Source organism: Triplophysa rosa, linkage group LG2 (genome assembly GCF_024868665.1).
Source record: "Triplophysa rosa linkage group LG2, Trosa_1v2, whole genome shotgun sequence".
NCBI classification, from domain to species: domain Eukaryota; kingdom Metazoa; phylum Chordata; class Actinopteri; order Cypriniformes; family Nemacheilidae; genus Triplophysa; species Triplophysa rosa.
Genome location: NC_079891.1, coordinates 18,197,841 through 18,222,935, shown reverse-complemented (window position 1 = coordinate 18,222,935; position 25,095 = coordinate 18,197,841). Strand labels below are relative to the sequence as shown.

The 25,095-nt window shown below is 40.1% G+C and overlaps 1 protein-coding gene across 1 annotated transcript in view; it reads left to right on the top strand.

Annotated features, from left to right (window-relative positions):
* Positions 1-25,095, top strand: part of fras1 (Fraser extracellular matrix complex subunit 1) — a 143,210-nt gene that overhangs the window by 22,413 nt on the left and 95,702 nt on the right. The window contains exons 3-7 of the mRNA XM_057361919.1: positions 22,071-22,178; positions 22,608-22,700; positions 23,189-23,348; positions 24,389-24,522; positions 24,741-24,824. Coding sequence (XP_057217902.1) covers positions 22,071-22,178; positions 22,608-22,700; positions 23,189-23,348; positions 24,389-24,522; positions 24,741-24,824 — 579 coding nt within the window. The remainder of the gene's footprint in view (positions 1-22,070; positions 22,179-22,607; positions 22,701-23,188; positions 23,349-24,388; positions 24,523-24,740; positions 24,825-25,095) is intronic.

Below are 25,095 nucleotides of genomic sequence, written 5' to 3'. Positions count from 1 at the left end.
TCAGCTCTGTTTTTTTATTTTTCTCCCACTGTCAGCTATGTTTTCCTTCCCTCAGAAAATTACTCGTTGCATGTATTTTTTTGATACAATTACGTTTATTCATTTGGCAGACGCTTTTATCCAAAGTGACTTGCAAGTAGGAGAGCATATAAACATTTTGTCAACACGCTAAACAATACCATTAGTTTAAAAGGCCAACTGGCAGCCAGTGAAGTGAAATCAGGAGGGGTGTTACATGATACAACTAATAATCTGTCGGTTGAAGAGAACAAATTTAGCATTTTAAGCTAATTTATTTTAAAACATTGTATACATGAAAGTGTTTTATATTTTAGTATTAGTTTTATATTCTTTGAACTCCATGCTGATATTTTTGTAGATCTTTTTATAGAGTTCATCCAAGTAGGCATCATCATATTTAGAAATGCAGTTTGAAGCAAGCATGCAGTATTGCTGTTGCTCTGAATACAGCACATGGCATCTGAGGTATATAACTGTTTCCTTTATGGAGTCGCAAATAGCTGGCCAGCAGTATCATATCTGACTCTTAAAAATAGGCCAATCCATGGCGACTTCACTACGGTCATTACTGACCAGACTGCTGACTCCCAGTGATCAATGAGAGGAATGTGGTCCATGTGCTGCTTTAACTCAGAGGGCACAAGTTCAGTGTCTCTGATGTGCTGTGTGTACAGTCTACACGTGACGTGTCTGTTTGTGGGAGTATCGTTTAAAATATTAACTCTATCTCCTATACACTGCCTTAGAATAAATAGTTCATCATTTACTCACCCTCATTTCATTCCAAACCTGTATGACTTTCTTTTGCAGAACATAAAAAAGGTATTATGAAGAACATTGGTAACCAAACCAATTGTTTGGCCCCCATTGTTTTTCATTATATGGACACAAAACCACTGAGACATTTATTAAAGGGACAGTTCACCTAAAATTTTTAATTCTGCCTTCATTTACTTCACGTTGTTCCAAATCTGTATGAATTTCTTTGTTCTGATCAACACAGAGAAAGATATTTGGAAAAACCAAACATGCTTATAACCAAACAGTTCTTGGACCCCATTGACTACCATAGTAGGAAAAATTGCTTTATATATTTTTTGTTCCGTTGAACCGAAAATAAGATATTTTGAAGAATGTAGGACAGCAAACAGTTCTGGGGCACTTTTGACTAATGTTGTAATTTTTCCTACTATTGGTAGTCAATGGGGTCCAAGAACTGTTTGGTTGCAAGCATTCATCCAAATATCTTTCTCTGTGTTCTACCAAGCAAAGACATTTATAGAGGTTTGGAACAACTAGAGAGTGAGTCCATATACATGTATGAACGACGTGATGGTAAATAAATGATGACAGAATTTGTATTTTGTGTTGAACTATCCCTTGAGGGAATGCTTCATATTCATGTAGCATTTTCTCCCATATATTCAGCAAGTTAAAATAGAAAACATATTATCTGCCATGGCGCCAGGGTCAGCTGATTTTGATGCGTTCAAAGTCGTTACTAAAATAATCTGTTCTCCGGATAGTAATAGGAGGATCATAGGGTTTGCTAAATATGGATGGGACTGAATTATATATACCAGAACACCTGTTTTAGATATCTAAATGGTGTAGGTAAAACATCACTCTGGGAGCAATACAACACCAGACCAAATAGAAATTGGTAAATATATGACAGTCATCTATTTGAATTGTGTATTATGTGGTATTGATTTTAGTCTGACCTTTTAAAGCCCCGGTGGTAAGCGGACTGATTGAAAAAGCAGCATTCATCTCGGACAGTTGAAACTCAAATCCATCTTTGAAAACCTCATCTTAATTTGTTAGACTTGCCCCTTAGTGGGTAGTAAACTATAAATCATGCTGGACATAGCTGAGATAATCTATTCTTCCATTTCCAAACCGACAATCTCATTGAAACCAAACACCTCTGTGTCTATGAGGTTTAGTACCTGCAGGTTAATACACTGTAACAGGAAGGAAATTACTGTGTCATTCAGTGCCAGTCAAGGCTTGTTTGAGCCACGATTACCTCTTTGGCCTTTTCTCTCCTAGAGTTACAGTATGAGGGACTGCTGGAAAACTTGCTTTACTTACTTTTTTTCATTCTCAAGTTTGCAGGGGTTTATAATTTTTGTCCGTTTTTTTTTCATTAAAGCAAATTCTGATATGGCTCTTGATGCTTAAGCAACAACTGATTTTTAAAAGGATAGTTCACTCAAAAATGAAAATTCTGACATCATTTACTCACCCTCATTTCAAACCTGCATGGCTTTCTTTCTTCTGCAGAACACAAAAGAAGATATTTTGAAGAATGTTGGTAACCGAACAATGGCAAAAACCCATTTACTTCTATTGTATAGACACAAAACCAATGCAAGTCAATGGGTACATCTTCTTATGTGTTCTGCATAAGGAAAAATGTGTTAAACAAGATACAAATTTGGTATGTTGTAAGGTGGCGATAAAGCAGAATGAGAGAAAATATACTTTATCATCTTTTGGGGTTAATAGAAACCATGTTGATTAAAAGCTTTCCTGTGGCTCAGTGTATAGAGCATGGTACTAGCAATGCCAAGGTCATGGGTTTGATCCCAGGGGATTGCACATAGTCAGAAACAAATGTATAGTACAATGCAATGTAAGTCGCTTTGGATAAAAGCGTCTGCCAAATGCGTAAATGTAAAAGTTCTTAAATTAGGTGTCTATGAAAATAGACCAGATTTATGAGTGCTCTCTCAAGAACAGCCTACGGTAATATTTAATTGTAGTTACATATTACTACATGCTCCAGGACTTCGGGGCACAGCTGTTGTGTTGCATGTACTCATACTACTCCTACTGCTAGTAGACCCATTTTGCGCCGACGTTACGCTTACGTCACAGCATTAGCTGGAGGCAAATCATCTCCGAGAGGAATTTAAAACGCCAATGGGCTTGGCGAATGGCACACGCACGCCAGTCCCCGCCCCGTACATACGGGTATAAAAGGAAGATGGCGGCGGTCATTCATTCATCCTTTATTCTTCGGAATCTGTGTGGCACATGTTGTCAAGCGATTTCTCTTCGAGAATCTTCATTACTGCTGGATTTACGACGCAGAGCAGCGGACTTCTCCCTTCTGAGAGCAGACTTCCCCTGGGCGTCTCGGCAGCGAGCTACAGACCTAAAAGGGAAAATTTCTCACAGTTGCGAGCATGTTTCGCAGCTGTGTCCTTGGGTGTGACAGACTCATCCCTGAGTCAGACGGTCACGACACCTGCGTCACATGCTTGGGGGGGTCAAGCATGCTGAGGCAGGGTTCGTTGATCCGGCATGTTCTGTCTGCGAGAACATGCCGATCAAGGTGTTGCGGTCACGGCTGGCGACGTTCTTTGTGAGCGTTTCCGCCACCCCGTCTGCTTCCCAGGTGATTTCGACTGCCGCTTCGGCGAGGTCGACCGCTTCGGCGAGCAGCGGGGGTGATTTGGGGATTCCTATGGATGTCGCTCCATCAGCTTCGGCCTCGCGGACCACCCATACCCCAGCACGCTCACCTGGCGGTGGTAGACCGTCCCATAGCGGGCAGACTCCACAGAGGTATGAGGACAAACTCTCTGTCATTGCATCGGATAGCTACCTCCTGGCATCAGATGCGGAAGACCTCTCTGAGCTCTCTCCCCCGTGCGGTCGAGCTCAAGATGAGGCCGATGCTGAGATGTCAGCCATGCTTGCCCGGGCAGCCACGATTCGTGGTTTCTGGGGTCGGAGCGTTGTCAAAAGCCACGTGCCGCCCCGGTGCCATTTTTCCCGGAGGTGCATGAGGAGCTCACTAAATCCTGAAATGCACCGTTCTCGGCGCATTCCAGGCTAGCGGGCTCGGTGGCTGTCACTTCCCTGGATGGCAGGGTGACCCCCAGGTGGAGCGTGCAGTCGCGGTGCACCTGTGCCCGCAGACAGCTGCCACCTGGAGGGGTCGACCTAGACTTCCATCCAAAACTTGTAAGCTTTCTTCGACACTCGTGTCGAAGGCTGACAATGCTGCTGGACAGGCCGCTTCTGCCCTCCACGCTATGGCGATCCTTCAGGTCTTTCAGGCTAAAGCCCTGAAAGACCTGGACGATGGTCAAGAGACACCCCGCGGAGAATGGCGACTCCATCCCCGCACAGTTCGGTTCATATGGAAGCGGTTCGGCCTGGCACAGGTGGACAGGTCCTGTGCAAGGTCAGGGAAGAGGGGCATCAAGTACTTATAGTTGCACCTTACTGGCCCAACCAGACTTGGTTCTTAGACCTGGTGACTCTGACGACAGTCCCTCCCTGGCCGATTCCCCTGATGAAGGACCTTCTGTCGCAGGGGAAGGGCACGGTCTGGCACCCCAAGCCAGGCCTCTGGAATCTCCATGTCTGGCCCCTGGACGGGATGAGGAGACCTTGAGTGGCTTGCCGCCGGCGGTCAGAGAGACCGTCCTGCAGGCTAGAGCCCCCGCCACTAGGCGTCTATATGCTTATAAGTGGCGTCTCTTCTCGTCCTGGTGTTCTTCCCACCGGGAGAACCCACGGAATTGCTCGATCGGGTCAGTGTTGGCCTTCCTACAGGAGAGACTCGAGAGTAACCTCTCCCCATCCACATTGAAAGTGTATTGTAGCGAGTTCGTTGTTAGAAGGAAGGAAGAGGACAAGGTTGGCGAGTCTGACACAGCTTTATTCAAAAAAACCAAATGAAATAGAGCACCCAAAGTAAACAGTATAAACGTCCACGGCTTCTCTCTCAGCCTGGCTTGTGTCGCTCGGAAGCCAGCGCAGGTCCTCCTGGCTGACTGGAAGGTTTGGGTCTGTGGCAGCTCGTGTTGAGTCCGTCTCTCCTCTCCCATTGTGCCTTCCTCTGGTGCTTATATCCTCTCTCCGCGCCCTTACTGGAACGAGACACAGGTGTTGGTCGTCTGTAATTACTCCACTCACTTACCGCTCGTCTCCCGGCTCTCTCTCCTGCTGCACACCTCGCTACACCACGCTCCCCTCGCCACATGTATGTAGCCGCTATTGCTGCTCATCACGATCTCGTGGAGGGTAAGTCTCTCGGCCAACATGACCTGGTCACCAGGTTCCTTAAGGGCACGAGAAGGGTGAATCCACCTCGACCGCACTCCGTACCCTCTTGGGACCTTAATGTGGTCTTGCAGGGCCTTGGTACGGCCCCTTTCGAGCCCCTCAGAGACGCCAGTCTTCCTCATCTTACGATGACAACCGGCACTCTTGATGGCGCTCGCTTCTATCAAGAGGGTGGGGGACCTCCAGGCATTCTCCGTGTCCCATGGGTGCCTAGAATTCAGGCCCGGTAGTTCTCACGTTATCCTGAGACCCTGGCCCGGTTACGTGCCCAAGGTTCCCACCACTCCCTTCCGGGACCAGGTGGTGAACCTGCAGGCGCTTCCCTATGGGGAGGAAGATCCAACCTCCAACGTGTTGTGTCCAGTACGTGCATTGTGCCTTTACTTGGACCGCACACAAAGACTTAGAAGCTCTGAGCAGCTCTTTGTTTGTTATGGGAGACGGCACCAGGTGAGGGCTGTCTCTAAACAGAGATTGGTGCACTGGATTGTGGATGCCATTGCTTTGGCGTACCAGTCCCAAGATCGCCCGTGCCCGCTGGCAGTGAGAGCCCACTCCACTCGGGTATGGCCTCCTCGTGGGTACTGGCTCAGGGAGCCTCTCTGGCAGACACTTGCAACGCTGCGGGTTGGGCTACACCAAGTACCTTGGCAAGGTTTTACAACCTCCGAGTGGAACCAGTGTCAGCCCGTGTCTTACACGCTACCGGCGTATAAGACAGGCATCTGGTTTGGGCGTACGCCTGCGAAAGCGCCTTCTCCCCTCTCCAGGTGAGTCTAGCGCGCTATCTAGCCTCCCTACTTCCCCTGTTAGGGCATTCCATCCATTACTAAGCTTATTTGGCATTACGGTAAACAGACCGGGCGGAGCGGTCTGTTGAAACCAAGTCCAGTACTGGTAGATTCGCCCCTGCTCAGGTGGACCCCTATACTAGGACTGTTGCCCCATACGTAGTGACTCCCCTGCAGGGTCGTCCTGTATGTTGAATTCCTCACTCCTGGTTCCCCTGTTGGTGAACCTGTGACCTCCCCTCCGGTGGTTACCCCACCTGGGTTCTGTCCCCCCATCCGGGCTGACACAAATACTCACGTTGTTCTCCCCACTGGTGAGACCATGTTGCTGTCTCCACATGTAACCTCCCCTAGTGGTCGGATGTGGTCTCTGTAACACACTCTTCAAAGAGGAGAGCAGTGTTTCCCCAGTGTTCTTATGGCTCCGGACGGCGCCTCGCTACTAGAGACGAACGCCACCGTCCGTGATGGCTGTCGGTACAAGCTTCTCAGTATGACTAGTACTGGTCCCACTAGAAGATTACGTCTCGCAGTAGCGCTCACATGTGACTCGTTTAATCCAGTCAGTGTCACTCCCCTTGAGGTCTTGGTACGGGTCAGCGCCGTGGCGTGTAAAGATAGGTCCCCAGTCTGTCTCTCAACACAACGTCGAGAGACCGACTGAAGGGGAACGTCTCTGTTGCGGCTGTAACCTCCGTTCCCTGATGGAGGGAACGAGACGTTGTGTCTTCATGCCACAGTGCTTCGCCGACCCGCTGCATACCTCTCAGGTTCCTCAGCCCAAAGAGTGAATGAATGACCACCGCCATCTTCCTTTTATACCCGTATGTACGGGGCGGGGACTGGCATGCGCGTGCCATTCGCAAAGCCCATTGGCGTTTTAAATTCGTCTCGGAGATGATAGGTTCTCAAGATCAAACCACAGTCTGTCTCTCAACACAAAATATCATCTTGTTATGTTGTTTAGTGCCACAATCGACAGAATATAGTCTCCAATTTGATATTTTAACACATACCTGCTGCCATTGCCAAACAAAAACACTGACAACAGCTGTAGTTAAACACAATAAAACTAGCGGACTGAACAGAAACGATCATCTAAAGTGCTCGCGTTTCACTTCATAACACTTAAGATTAAAAAACTACTGTCTTTTGTTGGTGTGGATTATGATTTATGTATGTGTCTAAAAATATCTCACGTAAGTTATGCCGAACTCAGAAATTGGGGAACAAGGTTCTTTTTCACGTAGAGTTAACCTATATAGGGTATGCTAGCTAACTTTGTTAGTTATACAACTAATTTAGCAGTTAAATACCGGCCAGAAACTAAACATAAAGGAAACTGTTTGTCATCTATTTTTCTTTAGTTGTCACAAGTGCATTAGTATAAAGGGACAGGGAACAGTGAGAAAGCTCATGTTATGTGTCAGGTTTGTGTTCAAGTAAATGCATTTGCTAACGTTTGCCACTGTTAGTACACCGGTATCTATAGATGTATACGCTCTCAGTTTATCTTTACTATACAAGCTTGGTTTCTCTGTCTGGTAGGTGTAACGTTAGATGTCAGGCCACTTAACTGGAGGTAATCCTGTCAGTTCGTACCTGGATCCATTAAGTGAGCGTACAGGTTGGCCAGGTTCCTTGCGTTAAAGTTAACTTTTTCAAAAACAATATCGGTCCTAGACAGTGAGTGGCTTGCATGTTAAAATTCAATCAGATTTTTTTCTAGTCATTGTCAAAAAGCAACCAAACAAAACGTGCTACCTAGCATTAGTAATGCGATCAGGGGGATCTTACTGCCTCCACATAACCTCCGCCCACAAAAAAAGTGTCACAGTGTTTACTAATAGTAAAGGAGATTGTCGTGCTGCGGGATGCTTGTACAATCAGGTTGGTCTATGTTCAGCATCCACAAACACAGCGTGCATTTAAAAGAAATGGTTCCACAATAATATTAAACCTCCAGGGAGTGGTGTTGTGAAAGAGAAATAGATTACAATGGAATATAATAGCAGAAAAATCACTAGCTCTTGGTGAAAAGCTACTCAGTTATTTATAAAATGTTATATGCTAGCTTTGCTGCACAGATAGCACTGATTCTAAATACACAGTACACGGCTTTTGAAGTTCAGAGGCCTTGTATAAAGGCTTTGTGCATAGAAAATGGGCACCAAGCGTGTACTTCTTTTACACATATTTTGAAGTATATAACAAATTTGACTTTGCAGTGTGCATCTTAAACATTACTGTATTTTATCTACACAAGAATAACAGGAATAATAGGCACAAATGTAACTATGGGAATTATGTTGTGACAAAACATCCCAAATAAATAATATTTATCCATTAATTTTACAGACATTTCTATAAAATTCAAATTAAGAAACAGTAAAAATCAATAGGGAAATTCCTTTATATTAATATAGTACATTGTGCTCTATTTTTATGGGTTTTTTTCTAAAATGTGTCACTCAGGGATGCTTTTTAAATACTATTTAATGAGTTCCGATCTATAGGGACGTGACGATCCACTCAGTTCGCGATGCGATTCACGATACTGATCTCACAATACGTTTATTCACAATTTATTTTTACCAAATGAGTTGCGACAAATTAGAAATGATCAACTGCCCTTTTATTATTTCTCAAATGCTGCACATTTCTATTTTTTACATATTTTATGTCAAATATCAAAACTAAACTGAAATTTCAAAACAAATTCCAAATAAAAAAAAGAATGAATAAAACAAAAGTCTCAGACTTTGTCTGTGCTTTTCTTGGATTTTTTTACATTTAAGAAATATCATTTACATTTAAGAAATATCAGCATATCCACGTTTTCCAAGTTTGCAGTAAACAGCCCCTGCTGTTCAAAACATGTATTGCGATTCATATAACACCTCAACCGACTTGAATCGTCACATATTATAATCGATTTTCAACCGGCTCGCGGTGAATCGTTACATCCCTACCGATCTATGATGGACTGATTGTACTTCATTATTTGTTAGAGGTTATCCATTTCAATTTTTTTGTTTGGCGCAGTAATTTTTCCCACCTCATAAATAATTACAAGCATTCAGACAAATGCTTTTGGTACTTCACAACAAGTAGCAATTCAAAACAGTCCCAATTACAAATGCGCCCAGCTACCAAATTAAAGCACTTTTGTCAATAGTAATCACTAATTTCATCAGCATGCAATTTATCGTCAATGTGCAGTTAGTTGTGAAGCGGACTGAGCCACGTTTCCTGCTCTTCATCAGATGGCAGTGTTGGTAACTTGTGAATTATCTTCTATTCATTTTAGCTCTCAGATTCTAGCTCCTCGCACCCAGACAGAAAACACGAGGTGAAATTGCTTGCCACCTACAGTGATAGAAAAGCTTCAGTTGCAAGATGAAGCTCTATGATAATGTTTGGCTTCATTGGTTGGTACAGTACTGTTCAACAACAAATGTGTTTTCTCATTGTATTGCCTCGTGAAACATCACCCTTAAAGGATTTCTTATACCATCCCTAACCTTGAGCCTTCATCACGGTGGCCAATGCAGCGGCAAATTAAAGATTTTAGGACTCTATAATCCGCTGCGAAGAAAATAAGCGTATTTAAACATGCTCTGTCAATGCATTTCAAACAATTAACTGAAAGCCTTTTTATGTGAGTACACAAAATCAGCTGCATTGGTATGGATGGAAGCTACACAAAGTTATATTCACGAGGCCCAAGGGCTTTAACTTCTAGGAGCATTACTGATTAACAATTTATTCCTGTCAGTGTTCTTCGGAACACGTTGTATATCAGCATCGAAAAAGTGAATTAAACCGATGACCTGGAGTACCCCTTTTAATCCCAAACATATGCTTATAATCCTTTTAGTGCAGGCCTAAAGTGCCTAGCTCTGGTCCATGCATGGCGTCTGGCGAGAGCAGTGATAGGCTTACTGCAGTTGTCGTCAAAATTTGACATCTATTTGTCCCCAGCTGTCTGGTCCTCGGTGGGGTTCGTCCCCTGGCAGAACGCTCAAAGAGTTTGTGGTATTGACTGAAGCTCTTTTTTCACAGTCGGCTTGCTTCTGACCTGCTTCCTCCTGCTGGCTTGTAAAGCTCTGGGCAATTTGTAATCCATTCATCCTCATTTCCTAGTGTTTGCCTGCAGGTACACAGCGGGCAAAGCGTATTCTAATGATAATGCATAAAGGAGAGAGGGGAACTCTGTATTTTAAGGACTACAATATTTTCATATCACAATACTAAATAGATATTTCTATATTTTCTATTGTACGGAAAAATTATATTGACCACCATTAAAGGAACAGTTTAATGCTTGTAACAGTTACCATTGACTACCATAGGAGGAAAAATTACAATGGTAGTCATAATTGCCCCAGAACTGTTTGGCTTCCAAATGTCTTTCTCTGTGTTCATCAGAACTAAGAAATTTATGCAGATTTTAACCAACTCAAGAATGAATAAATGATGACAGAATTTTCATTGTGGGTGAACTGTTCCTTTGAGAACATGTGAAAACTAGAAATTCACTGTTGCATTAGGTTAATGAATACTTCTTTTCATAAAAACAGTGCATACAGTATGAAAATAAAATAGAAAACTCACTGAAGTCTATATGTATACCTGAGCAAATCCATACTGCATGTCAAAAATATGGATTGCTTAGTGCAAATATGTCATTTTTGACTCACAAAGATGTCAGTATGCCATGAAGAACTGTTGGTAAGAAGTAAATCAATGTCTGTCTACAGTCTTCTGTGGAGCATGCTATTTCTCAACATAACACTGTTTATATAGGCCTCTGTCTGGGGTACATTGCAGTCAATAGTCTATGGCAGTATTAGTTCCCAACAGAGACAAGTGTTTTCATTTTAAAATTTTACACACCCTCTGCAGTTCCATCTTGAAACCATGAGGGGTTCGTGGCGCTCTGTTTGGGCTACTGGATCTTGTCGGATTTGGCTAAATGTAACATGATGAATGTAGAGAAACACCAACAGAGTTTTATTCATAATACCAAACCGTAAAAGGGGATATGCACTGAATATAATACTTCAGCATAATGTTGAAGCAAAGCACACTGCAAACAAGATTAAGACCTGCGTAGAAAAGAAATCTGAATGGAATTCCACACAGGCCGGCCAAGGTAGGGATCTAAGCTCTGTGTGGAATAAACGTCACATGCACCGCTATTGTAAACGCTATTGGATGTTACTTCTGAAATACATGGCACAGTATTAAAGCTCTGCATGACTTTGTGAGCAGAATGTCCTTCTGGTTCACGTCTGTTTAATAAACCATACAGCACTTAAATGTTAACCATTAACAAGTGTTGTCTACATACTTTAGTGTCAGAAAAGGCACACGTAAAGAGATGTCGTTCTCATGGCAAACTTACACATTGTTTGACAGAGTCTGCTCCAAGGACAGGATATCCACCAAACAATTTTCTGTGAATAATTTACTATCACCCTCTCATGTCTTCAGGAATTTCATGGTCCGATGTTTGGGATCGTAGAAAACATGCTTTGTTTGCACAGGTTGAAAGATTGTGTGAACAGGTGATTGATCAGCATAAGGTGCGGTGGTCTTGTTGTACCCCCCTCTCGTCATCCGAGGTTAATAATTTAGCAGCGGCATTGTGCACTCACATAAAGGTATAGTTAACTCAAAAATACTGTCATCATTTATTCACCCTTGTGTTGTTCAAAACCTGTATGACTTCTGTAGATTACCAAAAATATATATTTTGAGAAAATTACAAAGTATTTTCAAAATATCTTCTTTTGTGTTTTGCAGAAGAAAAAACTCACACAAGTTTAGAATGACAAGAGGATGAATAAATGATGACAGATTTTTAATTTTTGGATGAAATGTCCCTTCTTTTCTATGGGAGGCAAATCCTGCCAAATTTAAATAAATAAATTAAACAATGAAAATGAAAACCAGATTAGCAATTTCATTATACACAACTGCGTGCACAATATGTGCCAAAATGAAAAATAAAATGAAATTATTTTATTTTCATTTTCATTTTTACACTGACAATGCGTTGTCCCTGTCAAATTGAAAAAGAAAATACAATTGGTGATTTGACATTTCATTTTCACTAAAATCTCGAGGCAAGACTGCCAATTTGAAAATGAAAAGGCAAATGTGAAAAATAAATTGTAAAAACATTTTTTACAAAGGTTTTATTAATGTTCACACAACAATACTGACACAATTAAAATTAAAATGTAAACTTTGATTTTCATTTTATTTTATTTTATTTTCTCTTCTCTTCTCTTTTATTTCATTTTCTTTTTCTTTTTCTTGTTCTTGTTCAAAGTCATGCAAATTACATGTTAATTAGTGGGTGTGGACGAGCGTCTGCATTACTGGGAACGCCCACAAAAACCGTCATATCCGTTTATTCGAACGAACGTGTGTAGACCTTGTCAGGCGCTTGACCTTAGCGATTTGTAATGATGACGATGACTGTGCCTGGTGCAATACCGAAAATTGTTGAGTGGTGTACTGCATATCTGATAAGTTAACAAACGAACAAACTAAAGCATTAGAGAACCAGTATCTCTAGCGTGCCCTGAAACATGCCGGAGCGCGATTGTCCCCACTCCGCCGCTGACCTGCACTAACACTGTACATTACCATCCGCACCCGAGCACGCTATCATCATTACACTGTGACTGCTTTTAAGAAAACATAAACAAAGCGATCTTTCTCAGCACAATAGAATCCATCGTAATGTTCGGTTTGAGGTTGATAAGATGTGTTTAACCTCACGCGCGCTGTGCGCAGACCAATTCGCTTATGGTATCACAAGAGCGGCTCATATGTGTTTAAATCAGCCCCGCGTACTTCATTCATTATGATTATGAGCCAATCGTTATACAAAGTGCTGCACTATGTTATGAATGCATGTTTTAAATGATGCGCCTGTTTAAATTCCTTGAAGTTCAGCTGTCATGGCAAAAAACATCTAATTTTTTTTAGATGTCATCTAATTATGGGATTTGCCTCCCATACTTTTCAACCTTTTTAATAATAAAATTAAAGAATTAACCAACTAAAAAATGACCAATGTTGATATCAGCAGTAGTGTCATGCAGCTACACTGAGCTTTATTAACAATGTCATTGTAATAAAGATCAATAAAACGGAAGGAAGGAGGCGGGAACCGGAGAACATTTAAAGACTTTTAATCAAAAATAAACAAACAATAACACAGAAGTAAAAGGCCGGCAGCCACCTCACGGTCAACTGCCGGCCACACAAACATAAATAAAACTTAACATGTCCGGGCCCGGTCCTCTCTCGTCGGCAGTCCTGTCGCTCGTCCTCTTATGCTCCCGATCTCCTCCGTGAGGCATGCGGGACCGGTGCGCGTACAGCTGATACACATTACCACTCACGCCACCGGCCCCGCCTTCCTGCCCCACGGCTCTCGTCCCACCTTCCTAGCTACAGTCATTTATATAGTTAATTTTTAAACCAAAGTCAACGCGCTTGCCTTTACCATCTCTTTTTCATTAGAGATTACAAGCTGTAAAACAGAAAGGGTGAATTATTGAATCATCCGTCTGTCATAGTCATGGTGTTTGGCCACATGGGGCTGACTACACTGTTGAATGAAGTTTATCACCAAAATGTTTGATCGTGTTCCATTTCCTCCTTATTTTCATTTTCACATTGATTACTTTGTCTTCCCATTCTTTTCATCTTCTAGCACGCAGAGTCTCCATGTCTACACTAATACACATCAACTATAGTATATTATATCAGCTGCCCTCCAGTCAAACTGGAAGAAGCTTTCTGCACTAATGTACTGTAGAATATTATTTGATTGTGATCAATTAAAATGTCTTTGATACTGTATATTTCACTGTTCTCTCTCTATAGCTGTTGGCTCAATAAATTTGAATGCAGCCATTTCAAAGCATTGGATTAAATACAGCATTGTAGAAGGTTTTTAAAATTCGAAATAGCTTTCGAGAGAATCTGTTCTGAGTTTTAGAGCTGACAGACACATTACTGCCAGTCATTTTTAAAATGATGGCAATATTAAGGTTGATGAATTCTTGCTTTCCTTTAAACCCGCCATTAGCCTACAGGATACTGTTTTATTTAATCTATGACATCAGGACAGTTTGGAGTATAATTTTAATAACTGATAGATATAATAATTGTAATTATTAAAGTAATTATGCTGATGACTGGTAAGTCTTCAAGTCATTTGCAAACGGAAGCTGTGAAGTTTTTCTAATATGAATGGCACAACAATACGCTTTGGGTGAAGTAAAGCTATCATTAAATGTTTTCTTTTTATAGTAGAGCTGAGCTACATGTCTTGACAGCATTCGTTTTACTGTAATAATTTCAGTCTTTACAACAGGAGCTCGGTTGCGGTGAAGAACTGCACATGGAAAATATTATTCACGCTGTGTGATGGAGATGAGGGATGATTCACATTTAATTTATTCATGAGACTATACAGTATCTCTACACTGTAAACCCCGTTAAGATAAGATAACTCGAAAGTTTTGTGGTTTCCACAAATGTTTTAAGTTGATAAATCAATTCTTTTGAGTAAAGAACAAACTCAAAATAATTCATTTTGAATAAACTTCATTTTTCATTTTACATTTACTTGAGTTTCACTTATCAATGTTGTCATGAAGGAACAACAATTATCAATGTAATGCCTTTAGATAAAATTTGAAATGAGTCTGTTTTCCTCCTAAGCAAATGCTCTACTCGTCTGCACAATGGTTACCTCATTAAAATACTAATGTAACAAAACTCTTTAAATAACAGAATAGAACAGAATACTAAACATGTATAAGCCTCCCATTGTAATTTTTATATAAATACATAAAATAACACTTTATTTCCAGATTTACTTCCATTATCCAGTCCACACAAAGCATGATGGGAATCGCTCTGACGTCATTGGAAGATATAATTACATTTTTTTAGTTAAGTGACTTATTATTTTTGTGTCCCTGGAACTCAAAATATCAAAATAGTTAAACACACTTAAAAGTTATAAGATAAATGAACTTTTTACTGTTTTGAGTACAGTTTGCTTATTTTAGCTGAGTAGATTATACTGTTCGGGAATACAGTGTACTCATTCACATGATCATATTCGCTTTTGAATTTTGTGAAGGCTATAATACCAGATAAAAGTCACGGTACATTATAATTGTAGTTTTTATATATATAAGGTAGTAGAATTAGAGCACATTATAAGCCTGTAATCCTTATCCTCAACATTCATATATTTCTTCCCGCTTTAATATTCCTAAACAAGATGTGGCCATTTAACCATATCTGTGTGGTGACAAATGGAATTAGACGTCTTCCCTGGCAACCTTTTAGTCTCACCGCTTGCCTTGCAAGAAATTTGCATATAATCACGCTTGGCTGGCATAAGAAAGAAGTTGTGTAGAAGGCGATTCAAGTGCAGAGACTGAATATATTTAAATGCACTGAACCTCAGATTTATTCAAAGGAACGGGAATCATAGAGCTGTCTTCAGTGCATTATCCTTCCCTAAAACATGGTGCCAGATGTCCCTCGTGCATTTTACATCATGTTGCAGGGCTCGACATTAACGCTTGTCCGGGACAAGTGAATGTTTTGTATGGGCAAGTGAGAGAGAATTTTACTTGCCCGACCAGACAAGTAACGTTAACTTGAAAAAAAAAATTAACAACAGTGCGACATATATGTAGGATAATAAGAATATGTGCATTAGACAGAGCTGTGTGTTTGTGTGTGACAATAATCAATGTCGATGTAACTAGATACGGACACGCAATCCTGTTATTTAAATGTCATCTGGCTGTTCTGCGTGTCTGAGTGAATTATGTGCACAGTTTAACATACAACACGAGTGATGGTCGAGGATTTATCTGCGTCTGCACTGTATGAGGATATGAACACATGAACACATGAACTTTATCTCCAGAGTTGCTCTGAGAGTTTATTTTACGAGCGTTTTACTGAAACTATCGGCAAACACACAAAAACTCGAGTCTTTCCGATGACCCGTCAAAATAAAAGTCCCGTTAAATTGAACACTTGGACAAAAAATACTGTAGGGTACTATAGTATTTGCTATTGAAAATTGCAGTGCCCTTGTAGTAAATTGATAAACACTGTATAGCCTACTATAGTAAAGTTCAAGTTCAAAAACACTATAGTATCTAAGAATTTTACTGCAGTTTAGTATAGTAAAAACTATAGTATACTACAGTCATTTATGTGGACAAATATACCACTATTGTATAGTAAAAAAAAGAAAAATGAAAACAAATTTAGGTAATCTAAAAATGATATGGCCCTAATTTATCCATCCGTATGTAACATTAATGTCTTTTGTCAGTTACCTGCCTATTCATGATGAACTGCACTTGCATATTTTTTTAATGATGACAACAGACGATTTATACTTGTGCTACTACTGTTTGACCTGTGCTACCAAACTTTAAACCTCTCTAGCACCAGCGCTATGTGCAAGAAAAGTTAACTTACAGCCTTAACACTAATAATAATTACTGCTTACCTTTGTTTTATAGCAGTCACGGAGAATAGGCCTATAACCAAATTCAGGCGGCCGAAGCGGACACTAGTTAAAATGCTTAGAAGCAAACTTGACCAATCTAAATCTGAAACAATTATATTGATTGTATTATATTATAATTCAAATGAAATATATATTTTTTATCTTTGGACAAGTAATTTTTGTACTCTGACAAGTGAATGACAAATGTAGGCCTACTTGTCCGAAGGACAACCACATGAACAGTTTAATGGCTTAATGTCAAGCCCTGTGTTGTAAAAAGTCTGCTGCTAAAAGTCTGAGCCGGTTTGCTGGTCTCCAAGTTTGACTGGTCTGTTTGGTTGTTTTAGAGGGGGGTTGTCATTTTTTAGCTTGTTAGGCAGGGATACAACTAAACTGAGCACCAACACGGAAGCTCCTGGTTCTTTGTTGTGTCACTGGCACCATTTTAATCATAATTCAACTATGATATCATGATGCCTCATTGAACTGTGACATAAATTTCAATGTGTTTCATATTGCGAGCAAAGGCAAATCTTGCTGGTTAAGATGCCCGATAGGGGCACATCGACATATATTCTGGTGACCAGCCATATTTGTCATTTCAGTGGAGTAAGAACAACTGCAACAAACTGCAATTTTCAGAGACTCCTTTGTCGTCCCACATGGCTAAATATCCTCCATATAATCGATCTAGGATGTGCTTACTCAAGACTTCTGTTCTGTTAATCAACAGCCAAGATCTTTTATACCATATGTTAAGTTGCTCTGGTTGTAACTGGCGATCAGCCACCGCTTTAGTGGACTAAATTGGCTGGGGACATGATTTAGCACATTCTCTAATTGAATTAGTCTGCGCAGTGGTTCGGTTCTGGCTGAACTCTCACTGCCTAAATCAAGGCCAGCTCAATTTGGACTCAATTGCCTTCTGCTTGCTTGGCAATCGGTCTGTAGCTTTTAGGACTTAACTAGAAAAAAGGCACGCGTGCATATAACTCTCTTTACAATATGATCTTGAGGTTTTTCAGCTTTTAATGTCCATTTATCCTGCATTTTAAATACCCACTACTGCTTATTTTATGGAGTGCAGCGATCATATGATACTTCAGAATGACGCAGCAACAGAAGATAAATTGTTCAACTGTAGTCTATAGTTTTGATACATCCGCTGCACACAAGAGACCGCTTGTCTGTGGTTAATAGTGTGTATCTGAACTTTTCCTCAGCGGCCCACCTAAGATGTCACATTAGTTCCCTAGTAGATTCATCAGAAATGTTCTTTCACACAAACTCAATGTTCCCTAGAGATTGTGCAGGTACACCTTATCCAGAGAGTATATTCCTGTTAAACATCAACTGGACAAGGTCCAGACTTATGCTTCAGCGAATTGCCAAGTGTCCTTATTTGTCCACTTTTCTCATTCCCTGTTTTAAGATATTCCAGGGGATGGTTTGAACTTTTCTTTGCTTTTCAGGCAACCTAATACTTCAACCAAACAGCTTTATAGCATAGATGCTCATTCTGTCTTCTTTTTGGGGAAGAGCTAAAGCTTTATGGGCCTGCAAAGACACCATTACTTCAGCTGCAGTGTTCAGCAGAAGAACTGTCAACGCTGTTTCAAAAATCAGTTTAAAGGGATAGTTCACCCAAATGAAAATTCTGTCATGAATTACTCACTATCGAGTTGTTCCAAACTTGTATACATTTATTTGTTTTGTTGAGCACAGAGAAAGATATTTGGACGAATGCTTGTAACCAAACAGTTCTTGGACCCCATTGACTACCATAGTAGGAAACATTACAATGGTAGTCAAAAGTGCCCCAGAACTGTTTGATGTCCTACAATCTTCAAAATATTTTCTTTTGTGTTCAACAGAACCAAAAAAAAATAAAGTAATTTTTCCTATCAGGGTTAGGGTTAAGGTTAATGGTGGTCGAAGAACTGTTTGGTTATAAGCAATCTTAAACACCATTTTTGAAGATAAAACATAAATATATGTAGTCTGAAGTCTGACGTTTGAGAAAATATAAGGGATCACTAAAATTGACAATTCTTCCACTGTTTTTTTTTTTTTTTCTACCAAACTGTACTGTAAATGTGTCTTATGGTGTGACAGCAAATATTTAGAAAAAAAACATTAACGTACAAATAGAATAATGCAGCAGTCAGACTAGACTTTGAGCATGCAAAATTTGTTCGGACGGTGCTGCGAAAATGGGCAGGAGCAGGATGTCCTCCATCTTTTAAATTTCTGTACCGAGAGGTTACGCTGTGAAGTTTTGATCTTCTATTGGTCTCACAAACTCACATGACGCAAATTCGCAGGTCAGAGTTCACCAAACTTGAAGTTTGCTACGCAGCGAAATGCGGATTATCTTCGGACGGGCTTGCGTTTCCGGTCTGCTGGTCACATGCGTTTGAATGGAAGTCAATGGAGCAAAAAGGCAAGTGTGACCGCAGCATAAGAGAAATTATCTTCATTGTCAGGTATTAATTGACATATAACGTTATTTATTTAATATGAAAGCATTGTTTTCCCCATGAATATGTTGCACAAAACGACAACAAATTTTTTATAGTGGTTCCAAAAAAGGCTTCAGTAAAATGGTTTTGAAAGGAATCCTTCAACTAATTAAATTTTTCTGTGGAATTACACAATTCAAAATCAGGATGTGGTGTCACACCAGAGGACATGGTTTTCAGTGACAAGATCAAGTCAATTTCCTACACTTTTAGAAATAAATGGATGGAATTAATTGCCATTTATTAAAATAGAAATTATTGTAAAATTATGCCTGAGGTATTATTAAAAATTTTATGCTTTTCTTTTTAATTTATAAAAGTTGTAATTTGTTGAAACATGCTTGAGACAGTCAAAGTTGTGTAAAAGTGAAAATGCCATGTCATGTCAACAATCTATATAGACAGTTTCATTGGATGCACGCTCCTGGCCCGAAGTTAACGTCTGTGTTTGGTTATCGGTCTGGATAGTAGCTAGTAATATAACAATTTATTTATTTTTGATTTATATTGTATTATTTGTATTAATATTTTATTGTATTAAATTAAATTAAATTAAAACTACTCAACAGTTATTTATTCTTTGCGGAGGTCTAATGGAAGTTAAGTTAACACCACATAACTTTTGTTTTTGTTTGCCGCTGAAACCGCCTATACAGTAGTTTCATTAGAGCTGTATCAATCTGATGCATCATATTTTGTGATAACATTTATTTGACAATACTGTGATGTGATGCTAGGAACACACGTCTGTGTTGCTCGCTCAAAAATGTTACAAACCTGCTGGGAAAATACAACACGCTTTGTATCTTAACTAAAACCAGCGATTAAAAATTCAGTACTTGACAGCCTCGCTTACTCATGAAACCCACAATGCAACAGTAATGTAATCCTAGTGAACATGAGGCAGACATTTCGGTGTTAAGCCAACAACGACAAAAAACAATGTTACTTCTGACTCAGGTGGTTTTGTAGGCTTAGTGGATACAGACTAACTTTGGCTAATTAAAGTTTGATTACATTATTATTTATGAAATGTATGATATGTAAGGGTCTTACCAAATGATCAGATAAAAAGCTTAACGTTTTATGTATAATCCTGCAGGTGTCCTTGTGTACCGGATGAAAAGAAAAACAAGCTTTTGTCTGCGACTGTTTCCATCGTAATCACTTGATAAATGTCACCAAAAATACTTATCATCCTAATGTGTTTAAGGCTTCATTAAACCATCAACAAATGAGCACAAATGCGTTTTGGTTGCAGATACTCCAGTGCAGCTTCAAGTGGAAAAGGGATTAAGTGTTATGTTTTCACATTCAGTTTCAGTAGAAGGTGTTGCGTGTCACACATCAAGCGGGAAGTTTTTTTTAGAATGCCAACAACTGACGCTCTACCCAACCCTCAGGTCCTCTGGATACTCACGGACAGTTTGCTGAGAGATTGACTGTCCTTAGATCTCCGGCCATTCAAGAGAAACTGGGGCCATTGGCCATTACGTCGCCTGTGCCGGGTGTCACTTCAGAGGATAGGTGCTGTGCTGAAATGTGCAACCCATCAACACTTGCTCAAAGTTTCAGATTGACAAGATGGCTCCTTGGGATAGCTGTCACTGGTGTGTGATTTATAATACATCTGCTTGTGAATTTATGATCAGTGAGAAGAAATCAAAAGCTTTGGGTACATATCTGAATCCTCAGTTAAACCTTGAATATTCCAACAAAGCTAACTTCTTGCTACCTTTAGCTATTTTTGTTTGAGGCAAATTGGAAAGTTGTGATTCCTCGTAAGCAGTAATACTGTATTAACATAAGCATAACATACGTTGATGACATCTTTGCATTGGCACTGTGTGTTGGAAGGTTGCTGTCGTCATTTCAAGACTGCCTCAATTAAAGCGTCTGTGGAGTTAATGGCGGTGTTTCTATCTTTAGTGCAGAAATGTCCTTTTTTATCTCCTCTTACAACTGATTCCTTTTGGCTTCATAGTTCACAGTGTTCCCTTAATCTGTCCTGAAGGCGTTTTAGGTGCATGTCTTTGCAGACGCCCTGTTTGAGGACTAGCCTATACTCCAGGACGTGTCTCTGTTTGTTTGGGTCTTGCTGGATTAGCTCAGTAAAAAGGCTACATTCACGAAAAGGAGACTTGTTCTCTGTTTGGTCTGTTATCTGTTCATCTGACACTCTTTCTATGTAGTAGGTACCTCGGGCAAGACTGTTAATACATCCTTAAATACCACAGATATCTTTCGCAGTCTTATCTGTTGATACTGCAACATGTCAATTATTGCAGGGATGTTTAGAGATACTGTACATAGAAGACAGCAGGGCAATTGTAAATGTACATATCAACCTTAAAATTAAATCTATAACAGAACTGTCACATCCATATCCCTCATAAATGGGCACATGAAAATTAAAATCAAATAACTATTTTGCGGTCTATGAAGAGCCATTCTCAATTTGTTGGGTATTATTGCTTCTGGTTTGCGCATTATAATTCACAGAAAAAGTATGTTGTCTTTCAACACGTGCGTCCTTTTTTGTCGCATCCGTAACTCATGACTTTGAAATTGAAAACTTGTCCATAGACTGATGTCTGGACCCTATCATCAGGAGTTTATTTAAATATAAAGATACGATTCAATATGTTGGTAGTAAATACGTTCTCTCAGAATTTATATTTCAAGTTTTGACTAAAAATGTCACATCCATAACACTGAAACTCCCTAGCTGTACTGTTTCTAATGGACTTGTTGAAACTTGCTGAAGATGCTGTTTAACTTTCTGCTGTTCAGAAAAAGCCTATAAGCTTATGAAACACTATAAAACTCAATGATATTTGAGATATTTGGTGTTCAGGTTTGTCCTTGGGATCTGTAGTAGAAGTTGGACACCAAGCTCTCTAACCTGTTTTTATTTTGTCACAGTTTTACACAGGTGTAAAACTGTCGAGCCTCTGCTTTTTAGTGCTGTGTCATTTCCATCGCACGCTTCATAAACTGAGAAATGAAGGTGTTTGGCATGCTTGGATTTATGTCTGTGTACCGATCTTCCTATTACAGAACAATACATCATGGAAACCGGACACCTGTCAGGACTGTACCTGCTTCAACGATATTGTCATCTGCCGACCCACTCGCTGTCGAAATCCCCAATGTGACTTTCAGAGGGTAAGACTGAAGTCTTTGCTCATACCCGGGCCATTACAGCAGGGTAATAACAGCGTCTGGATGGATGAATGAATCGATAGCGTAAAGGATGGAATGGATGGGTGGGTGGGTGGGTGTGCAAGCGTGATGAATGAGTAAAGGATGGAGGTCTTTTTCCTGCATCATCTCCGCTCAATTCCAAGATGCAGTAGCCCGAGACAGAAAAGGTACACGTAACACATGGCAGTTTAATGTTGTTGACATTGGGCACGGGTAATGGCTTTATGTGTTGTCGAGGCTTAAAGTTATAGATATATATGATATTTATAGGAAGGCATAGACGAAGCCAACACTGTTAATCCCGTATTACCTCATTGCCCGATGACTCTACATTTTTTTTAAATGTTCTCTTTTTGGGATGCTAATGCATTTCTCTGGATGCTTTCCCAGGGTGAACGCTTGAGAATTCCACCCGACAAGTGTTGTCCTGAATGTTTCGCATCGTCGTCTGGTATCTGCCACCATGAGGGAGTGGCATACGGGGTAAGTGCTTTTCCTAATGATACGACTGAAATGAAAAACACTTAAAGGCCTCATCCTGTCCGTTGGCAGATTTTCCCACTTCTGGTGGAGTAGCCAACACGCTGATTGCCTCGCTTTTAGCACAATAGCGTTCTTGTTTGTGCCCCACTCTTTTTCTGACAGAGCGAGCTTCTTTCTTGTCCCAATCACCCCTGCTAAAGAGCCACTTGGTGACCTGTTTGAGATTCCAGCAGTGTAGCTGCCAAGTCAAGTGGCATTTACTTAGGAAAGCGGGCTGTGTTGGCGTTGAGGCTCGGAACTGTAATTGACATGTGATACACTGGCACAGATTTAAAGATAATGCAGGATAGGTTTCAGGGAATCAGATACCGAATCACTTCCTTTGCTGATATGTTCTGGAGAGCTATTATGGTTAATATCATTACTGCACTTCAACCGTGTCTCGATCTGCTGTTCTGACTGTGTGATTCTCTCTCCCACTCCATCAGCATGACAGTCAGTGGAGTAATTCCAAATGTTCGGTGTGCACATGTTCTCATGGGAAGGTATCCTGTGGGTCACATGATTGTGCTCCCCTCAGCTGCGGGAGAGACCAGAGTCCCTTCATCCCAGATGGTGAATGCTGCCCTATATGCGCTCAGAATGGGGGTATGTTGAGACTTCATCCAAGTGCATTATGGGATACTATGTCATTAAATATTACCGCAGTGGCAACTTTTCTGAGTGATTTTTCTCCTCAATCTTTTTATGGTATACCATCCTTACTTTACACTGTCCTAATGTAAAATCACATAAATCAGTTCAGTCTTCAGGAAATCTTGGTAACACTTTACAATAAGGTTGTGTTTGTTAACAATAGTAAATGCATTTATTAAAATGAACTAAAAATGAACATTATGGTTTGGTTTTCAGCATGAATTAATTCTTGTTAATGTTAGTTAATGTCAACACAATTCATGGTGCATCAACTAATGTTAACACTTTTAAAAATGTTTTAGTAAATACTGAAATGAACATGAACTAAGATGAATAAATGCTGTAGCAGTATTGTTTACGGTTAGTTCATGTTAGCGAATGCAATAACTAATTGTTACCAAATAGAACTGTATTGTAAAGTGTTACCCAAATCTTTTAAACTGTTATACACAATGATCAAATTGTTTTGTTGTTTTTATAGAAAAACATTTAATAAAATGTATTAATTTATCCTTTATTTTAGTAATTTATTATTACTAGAATATAGACTAGATATGATATTTATATTTAAGTGTTTGAAAGTGTTTAAAGCTTTCATTATGTTTAATGAAGATCTGTGTAGATGAGTCATCAGCTGTCCATTTTAAATGAAAAAATGTTCTTTTTGCCTAGTTTCAAAGAACAGTATCATACAGATGGCCTCAAATCTTAGTAGAGATGGCCTGAAAGCAACAAAACTGCTCATTTGATTTCATGGTGTCTTTAACTTGTGTCCTTAACTCAGTAACTTTTAAATGGCACGTTTGCCTCAGATGCAGCTTTCTTTGTTGTATGTTTTGCTGATAGATTTTAAAGGGATTTTTTTTAGCTTTATTCCCTTAGACCAATGCTGTGCTTTCTTTAAGAGTTTCCTATAGAGATACTAGTGGAATATTGCCGAAAAATAAAAATGTTAAAATTTTATTCTCTATCTTGCACATATTGCTTTATAGACTCTTGTTCCTGGGAAGGCCATGAGTACAGAGATGGTGTGGAATGGACACCCAGCCCATGTACAAAGTGTCGATGTAGAAACGGACTAACTGAATGTTTGGTTGCAGAGTGTCAGCCTGTTACATGCAAAACGGTCAGTAACCACCCTGAACAGTCTCAGTTGTGCTTCATGTTTTTATTCTGCATCTCCGAGGTCATGGGTTCCATTCCCAGGAAATCACCATAAAATTGCTTGTTTATGACTGTAAATGGCTTTGGAAAAAATCGTCAGCCAAATGCACAAATGCATTGAATGTTTTGACAGTAAAGTCTTAACACAGCGCAGCACTCATTCTGTGTTTTTGTATGTAGAATGAGAATCTGGTGGTCCAACCAGGGCACTGCTGTCCTGTATGTGAGCCGAATTCCTGCATGGAGGCTGGGATTGAGTATAAGGTAAGCATTATGAATTATGCACGGTATATACAGTATATGAAGAAAAAGGTGTATTATGGAAAAAATATATATTTTTAAAAAAGGGAAAGCATTGGAGAGGGAAAGCGAGAGTAGGTTTGGAATAGTTTAGCATTCATGCTTTAGCCAGATGGATTGAGGATCAAGCTGTGTGTCTTGGGAGAGTTTGGCGTATGCGCTTATCCACACCACTTCTGCCATGCTCTGTTTTTCTTTCTTCAACTTGTATTATATCTTTATCTCTTCCTCCCTG